This window comes from Alosa sapidissima, chromosome 6, assembly GCF_018492685.1.
Source record: "Alosa sapidissima isolate fAloSap1 chromosome 6, fAloSap1.pri, whole genome shotgun sequence".
Taxonomy (NCBI): domain Eukaryota; kingdom Metazoa; phylum Chordata; class Actinopteri; order Clupeiformes; family Clupeidae; genus Alosa; species Alosa sapidissima.
The window spans coordinates 5,422,401-5,430,779 of NC_055962.1; the positions used below are offsets into that span (position 1 = coordinate 5,422,401).

The 8,379-nt window shown below is 42.0% G+C and overlaps 1 protein-coding gene across 1 annotated transcript; it reads left to right on the top strand.

Annotated features, from left to right (window-relative positions):
- Window positions 1-729: 729 nt before the first annotated feature.
- Window positions 730-8,288, top strand: ahsa1a (AHA1, activator of heat shock protein ATPase homolog 1a). The gene is made up of 9 exons (XM_042094497.1): window positions 730-1,207; window positions 2,060-2,250; window positions 3,682-3,764; window positions 5,126-5,243; window positions 5,467-5,564; window positions 5,894-6,022; window positions 6,272-6,373; window positions 6,872-6,923; window positions 7,295-8,288. Exons 1-9 carry the CDS (start codon window positions 1,128-1,130, stop codon window positions 7,465-7,467), a joined length of 1,026 nt encoding a protein of 341 aa, XP_041950431.1. The 5' UTR covers window positions 730-1,127; the 3' UTR covers window positions 7,468-8,288.
- The last annotated feature ends 91 nt before the right edge of the window (window positions 8,289-8,379 follow it).

An 8,379-nucleotide genomic window follows, 5' to 3' on the forward strand; every position in this document is an offset into this window, starting at 1 on the left:
CATGTAATATAAAATTATGAAATAACTTGCAGATATGTAGCCTAAAAATCATCCAAGCATTAACATTTTGTTTTCCCATTTTTAATGCTGCAGCAATGTTTTTCTACATATCTGATGAATGTTGGTTTTATTTTCCACCCCTGGCCTGGCCTCTCTTCAAGTCAGTGGGATGAGTGTGATCGACCCTGAGAGAGCTAGAGAAGTCACTCACTTCCTGCACCAGCATTAATAATGCAGAAGCATGAAGCAGGAGCTGCGTTCGTATTCTAGCGCTGTCAACTCGGCTGCACAAAGGACTGGCTCTCAGTTCAGTGTAACTGCGATCAGTGTTCCATTGGCTGGACAAAATGTGCATTTAATTGCACAGTGTATAAACATAAAAAGTACATCAAGACATATGCACAAAAGGAAACTAAACTAAACTGAATAAACAGAAACCATACTAGATCTACCTGGAATCATTCATCTGCCCTTTGGAGTCTCTGCAGCTGACTGATGCTCAGAGATGGTGTTTAGTCTACACCTTCATTATATCTATATACTTAAACATATACCTGTAAATATGGCCATTTAAATATGTTATGTGTGAGACATGTATCATGTAAAACAGTTGCATGACAGACTATGTTATAGTCATATACAATATAAAAGGACTAGTATGTTGACAGAGCTCTTTTACTCTCCAAGACTGCAGGTGGCGACAATGATTTTTTCAATGTCTCTCCAAATCAAGGAAGAAGAAGAAGAATCTACTTTATTGCTTGCTTTCTTGTCTCTGTGGGCTGTTAGCAACGTTGCTATTGCTCTGTTGTATTTACTTCTCTACTTTCGCCCCGGACATCAACGCATTTCATAGTTTACCAAACGATTACCAAAACACTGTACACTGAACTATTAAACAGAACGTACGTGTTCAAACGTGATTACTTGACCGACAAGTTAGCCTGCTAGTTGTGGTGCGGTGTTAGCCTGCTAACATTACGTTAGCATTTGTACAGTTGGGATTTTTCGAGAACTTTCTAGATAAGTCACCGCAGGATTTAGCGACCTGTCCAGCCGTCATATGTGTGAGTACCAGTAGAAGTACTTAACAGTGAACTAAACAGCTATAACGTTACTGGGACAAAATGGCCAAATGGGGAGAAGGCGACCCACGCTGGATCGTGGAGGAGAGGGCTGATGCTACCAACGTCAACAATTGGCACTGGTAAGATGGGACAGCAGCAGCCATAGCATAGCTGCAGTACCTCATTACTTGGTGTTGTGGGAAACAGATTTACTGGAGTTAACGCGAACTCATGGCTTCAGTATTCAACTGTGACTATTTGAACGCCTGGACTGTTGATGTTGTTGAACATTTTTAAGTAACGGTGGTAGTGGAGCAGTTCCCCTGATAACAAGAACGAGTTATCCTCAAGAATTCAAAAATGTACCTTCTGAAAAATTGTGTAGTAGTTGTAGCCGGGCACCAAAAGTGAAGCATCTGGAATATGGTGGGCTCCGTAAGGGGGTGCTAACGTAAGAGATGTCTATTTTAAGACCACTTGGGTCAGACTGATGGGGGTGTATATATACACCAAAGAACAGCTGTCACACTCACTTCTCGCACTTCTCATAGCTCAGATGGAATTGTTACGGGGAGACATTGTTGCTTCCTTTCTGCTAACACTTCACTGAAACAACTACTTTCGTTAAAGACCTTGAGAGTTGTGTTCTTTCTGTGGTGAATTTGTGTTTTGAAAGGACCTCTGGGATGCAGTGGCAGTGCTGTATCGAGATGTTCCACATCTGAAGTGCTAACATTAAGCATGATCTCCATGTCATATTAGTGACATGGATATGATGCTTATCTGCTGTAAGCATCATATCGGAACCCACAAGAACATTCTCCGTCTGGCTCACCACCAGTAACTCTTAATCAATTATTAGCTATTTTTTCACTAACAGTAAATGAGGCTGTTTTGTATCTATTGTGTGTTCTATGTTCAGGTTCCCTCAGACCCATTCTCTCTATCACTCTGCCATTGCTGACTAACTGTGGGATCCTTTGCTATCACAGGACTGAGCGGGATGCGACGGGCTGGTCCACAGACAAGCTGAAGGAACTGCTGATGGGGGTGCGTGTGGAAGGGGAGCAGGGCGTCTGTGAGGTCACTGCAGTCGACACGCTGGATGGAGAGGCCTCGATCAACAACCGCAAGGGCAAGCTCATTTTCTTCTATGAGTGGAACATCAAAGCCACGTGGACTGGTGAGTTTCCGACCAGGGATGCACACAGCATGTCCAGTCTTTTACTTCAGCTGTAACAATAAAGTGAATCTCCATTTGCCATTTTCCTTAAGAAGAATATAATGGCATGGGGGATTCATTGGCATTAATCTTGATGATGTCATTTGGAATCCTTGAGGATGTCATTTGGACTCCTTTGTTGAAGTTAAAAAAATATAATATTTGAGCACTAAACAAGTGTTCATGTGATTCCTAATTGATTGTAATGGGGGGTAAAGAATAGGTTACACACCAAGAATGGATCAATAGTCTGATGTAAGAAGGGCCTACATCATTCACGCCCTTTTCTTCTCAATTTGTAACAGTCTGTTATTGTTACTGTGTATGCCAATAAGTTTATTGGTCTTTTATGCAAGAGCAGCATGTCTGGTCAGATTGAACGTATTTGGTGTCTGAGCACTTAAATGTTTACCTTTGATCTGCTAGAATATGTGTGTTATGTAATATAGGTCACAATATTAAACCATGTTCTGAGATGACCGTAATAGTAAGCCTGTCTGATGTTGAAGTTTGCCTTGTACTCCACTTTTCTTTCTGCCTAGCTGTGTATTTCAAAGATGTGTATGTCAGAGTTTCCCATACATTGACTTATTTGTGGCGGCCCACCACAATATCAACATTGACCACCACACAATGATTTTTACAGGTTTTACTAAATTGTGCTTAAATCTGGTCAGCATCATAACCACGCTGCGCTAATGTGTTAAAAACTGTTGCATTCAAGTTAATTCTGCCAACCAACCACCACAAATAGAATATAATTCTGTGGGAAACACTGTATGTTGTGCAATGGTATAGACTGATAGAGCTTGTCCCATAGTTGCTTGTCCTATGTCCTTTCCGTAATGTGGGTCTAGCTTAAGGTGACTGAAAATCTTGTGGTCAAGAGTAGCAAGAAGTGCATCCTCATCCACATCATGTGTTGCCCATTCTAATCTCAGAGGATATAGGGCTCCTAATAAACTGCATCCCACCGAATTCAATCAAGGTGTCACCTTTGTCAGGTGGTGATGCTGTATTTAATTACATAATTGTCATTTTGTCTGTTTTGCTCTAGAGTGGTAACAATGCTCCAGAGTCTGTGGAACAGAGTGGAGGAGTAAGGTTCAGTGATAGTCTGGTTTGTTTGCATCTCACAGACAGATCGCAACAGTTTGCTGACGATCAGAAAGAAACAAGTAATTTAAAAAAAAAATCATGCTGGTGTGACCTTCAAAACAATACACTGTCACCAACAGCATGGCTGAAATAATACTTCTGTTTTTGACACAGTTTGGAGCCTCAACTTGCCATGTGAATACAGAGAGACGTCAGCCATAGAGCCACATTATCTGATAGGTACTCATGCTTCAGTCCCTAATATATACTGTAAAATGCTGTTTTCTCCCACAGGCACAACCAAGAGTGGCATCAAGTACAAGGGGAGCATCGAAGTTCCAAATCTGTCTGATGAGAATGACATGGATGACTTGGATGTAAGTGTTACGTCCCTGTATGTTTTATCAGTGTTTGTTTGCTGTGGTCTGTCCTGTGTATGTTTTGTTGTGTTTCAGACAGTCCAGCAGGGGGCTTAATTGCTGGGCCGGCCTATAAAAGGTGCCGGCTGCGTCATCCGGGGGCTGGCTCGCTCGTTCGCTCGCTCACTCGATCTTGGTTGGGTTTGCCGCTGCCATGCAGCGTAGCGGCGTAGCGTGGCTTCACGCAAGCCACGCGTTCCAGCAGTTTTGTCTCCGTCGCTCCTGCCTGATCTCGGAGTGAGAGTCCGGGAATAGGCTGGGGATTGCCTGGGCCTGTGCTCCAGGCCTTTCGTTTTGGACTTTTGTTGCAGCCTTAGTTTTGGTTCTATAATACTTTTTCTTATATTTTTGTAAATAAATATTTTTGCATTGATCCTCCGCAGTAGTTTTTTGGCCATCTCCTATCTTTTGTTCATGTCCCACAAAACCCCTAGACAGTGGGACGTGACCGTAAGTTATGGTGGAAATGGAAACGGCATTTTGCGTGAAAGCCTGATGAGCGATATCAAGTACCAATCAGATGAGTCTTTCCATGCGCTCGTCTGTTAAATCTGTATAAATACAGGTCAAATGATCCAGTTGCTTAATTAATAAGAGAATGTTTCACTAAATATTTTAATTAAGTTGATAGACATGTATATGACCCAAATAAACATCTCTGTAGGTTACCAGAGGTGCGTTCAAATTCGGGCAAACAATGGCTAACATGTTTTCTCTGAACAGTTACATTTGAATGATTTGGTGTTATTAAAGTATAAGTATATATACATTTTTGATCCCGTGAGGGAAATTTGGTCTCTGCATTTAACCCAATCGGTGAATTAGTGAAACACAAACAGCACACATTGAGGTGAAGCCCACACTAATCCCGACGCAGTGAGCTGCCTGCAACAACAGCGGCGCTCGGGGAGCAGTGAGGGGTTAGGTGCCTTGCTCAAGGGCAATTCAGCCGCGGCCCACTGGTCGGTGCTCGAACCGGCAACCCTCCGGTTACAAGTCCAGAGTGCTAACCAGTGGGCCACGGCTGCCCAGTTACATTCAGTTGTAATGGTAATTGCATTGTTACCTTCGTCAAGCTCATGTCCAACTTCACTGTATGTTCGCAGAGAACTACCTCCACAGATTGTTTGCGAGTGTTTGCAAACATCTGCCCAACACTCAAGGCAAACAGGAATCTGTTTGCAAATGTTCACCTATGTTTGCAAATTTGAAAGCACGTCGAGTGCAACGTGTACCTTATGTTGTTGTGTCTAAATGTGATGAGAGATTCACATGAAAAGGCTTTTATTTGTCCTGACATGTCCATGTTGATGTCATAGATCAGTGTTGCGCTCGGTAAAGATGAGCCACTCACGCCACTGGCTGACCTGATGAAGAAGGAGGGAGAAAAAAAGATCCGCATCGCTCTAGGAAGCTACATCACCCACCTGAAATCAGGTGACAGCACTGTCTATAAAACCTGAAATGATATTGCAGCTTGTATAATGCTTGATTCAATCAACATGAGCAGGAGGAAGCATTTTTTTCCATTTAAATACTTGTCCGAAGACTACATTCATCAAGGTTCCAGAGTGTGCTGCTCTAAGCTTGGTCTTCGTCTCATGGCTTAATTACCATTAGGATTTTGTCCTGCTTTTAACAAATATTCCTGCATTTACAGAGTTCACGCAAGGCATGATCCTTCCATCGGCAAATGGCATGCCCAGCCAAAAGCAGCAGCAGCAAACTGCCCCCAAAGCTAAAATGGACAAGTCCCAGGTCAGTGGTCATTCATACTGCCGCTTAGGCTCAAGCCTAGTGGTGAACATTCAGTGAGTTTCTACTGGGTGGAACGGTTTCCTTTTGAGGTTGCGGCCAAGGCTTATTACAGGTGCTAAATTTAGCTCAGACAGTCTTTATCCCTCTGTTGAATCAAGTCTTGCTATGTTACTTTTAAAACTGTCTTTAGAATTGCCCTGCTTATATTTTCAATGTACTGATATAGTGAAGTGAACAACTGTCCTTAATATGTATGTACTACGGGATAGGCTATTTGTCCTGTGCGCACTGTTAGATAAATGTAACATTTGTACCTTTCCTTTCTTCAGACTGGCTCCTCTACTTCGGCTTCCTCAACAGTTGCCACTGGGGTGAAGATTCCGACCTGCAAATTCAGTCTGAAAGATAATTTCCGCACTGCACCGGAGGAACTCTACAGAGTCTTTCTCCATCCTGAGGTGAGGAGTACTGTGTTTTGTCCTTTATCCAAAGCGACTTACTTGCGTCAATTAATACAGGACCAGTCTCCCCGGGGTTGATTGCCTTGCTTAAGGGCACAATGGTGGCAGCCGAAAATTAAACTTACAACTTTTCAGGCTACTGCATGTTAGCCTGGCTCCTTAGCCACTATGTTCCCATGATGTATGTAATGTACCCAGCTCCAGTGGTCAACCAGGTTGATGACGTCCATTGTTTTACTGACACAGATGGTCCGAGCCTTTACACATGCTGATGCGGTTGTTGAAAACCATAGAGGGGGAAAGTTCCGGCTCCTGGATGGGAATGTGTCTGGGGAGTTTCTGGATCTGGTAAGGAAAGGAGATGGATTGTCAAGGAGGAGTAGGCACATGTTTATGAGGGGTGAATGTAACAAAAACTTAATGTAATGGACATTTTTAAATCAATTCACATCATTTAAAAATGTTAGCGATAATTATTAGTTTTGATTCAGTTTTTGTTACTTTCACCCCTCATGTGCTGATAATTCTCAGTGAACCATTCTAGCCAAATAGATCAACACATTCATAACCTATAGGTGTTCCAAAGGGAAAAGGTACTATAATGCTCTTTACAGTGGGGTATTCATCATCTGAGTTGTTTTTTAAAACATGTACGGTAGGTGAAATCAGTGATCTTGAAACCATAACCTCCTTATATCAATTTTGCCAAATGTACAGAATGTACAGACCATTGAGGCCAGATTAGGATGCATTTAGAATACATGTTCCTATTTGTTTCTACCAGTAAAATTCAAACTTTCATTTTGGTAGCCATTTTTAGTAGCCATTATTGTTATCTCTCCCTAGGTGCAGGATGAAAAGATCGTCATGAAATGGAGATTCAAGACATGGCCTTGTGGTAAGTTGCAGATTTGCACTGAGCAGGCTTATTTTCTGATACAGATAAGATTGTGAGTTGATTGTGTTTAGGTTTTCCCCCTGTATTTTATGATGCATAGTTGTGTCTGTGTGTTTTCCCTGTGTGTTTCAAAAACACTGGAAGAATGTTGCTATCTCGTTACTGAAACACACTACCATAGCTCTGTATCTACCAGCCAATAAAAGGCATGTAGGACACCCATTTTTTTTAGACTCCATTTTTCTGCCGCTCTATGTGTGCTCGGTTATATTTAATTGGGATGATTTGAGAATTCCAAGCCTCAGTGAACATTTCTGAAGTTGAGTCATCCATTCCAAGTCATGTGTCTTGCTGTCCTCTTGTTCACTCAGAGCACTATGCCACTGTGACCTTGACCCTGAAGGACAAAGGGGACGAGACGGAGCTGCACCTGGACGCCAGAGGCGTCCCCACCAATGAGGAGGAGCGGACCAAGGAGGGCTGGCTGAGATACTACTTTCAGGGCATTAAGCAGACATTTGGTTTCGGGGCCCAACTCTACTGATCCATCTGGCGCACATGCAGACACACTTTCACTCATAGACAGAAGAACACACACACACACACACACACACACACACACACACTCTCTCTTCAGTTATATTCTCTGAGCAGCATACAGAGAACAGGGACTACGCACACTTGTAACGATGATGAGGATGATGGTAGCCATAGCCGTCTGTTGTGGTGGCCGTATTTCCAGCACCAGCTTGCGTATGTGTAGGATTACCCCGAAACGAGTTAACCTTTCCTTGCCAGAGACGATGGAGAGGTTTGCGTCTGGTTATACAAAAAGCTTTCAAGGGTCAGAGCTTTCATGCTTTTTAAAAGAGAACAGTGTTTTTGACATCGATCTGTCTAAATGTGTCCTCTTGCAGTGTATTTTAATTATCCAGAGTATTTTGAATGTAATTATAAGTTTGTGTTTTTTTTTTTGTGTGTTTACATTTATTGGACATCAAGACTCTCTCGTGTGACAGTTCTGTTCTTTTTACCATATGAGCCTGCTTTTGAAAACAAATGCCAAATTAACAACAGACGGTTTACAACATCTGTGTTGATACTTGTCACATTGAGAAGCAATTGGTCACATCTGCAGAATATGGAAAATATGACCCGGTTAAATTGTAAAAAGAAAATATCTAGTGAGTAATGTGTTGATAAAATAAACGTATTACATAAATTATTTTGATGAATGTTGTATGATGTTTGACTTAGAGAGGTTCTCACATACTTGAAATTGTTAATGGCCCTAAAATTCAAACATGCTCATCTAAGGCAATCATCTCCTATACTGTTCTTCAATAAAGTCATCAATCAATTGGATATGTGTATGCACTTGCAAACAGGATATACCTATATGACTGAACTAGGATCATGTGGTAGACAGTTCCATGTAACCAATTATAATGTATGC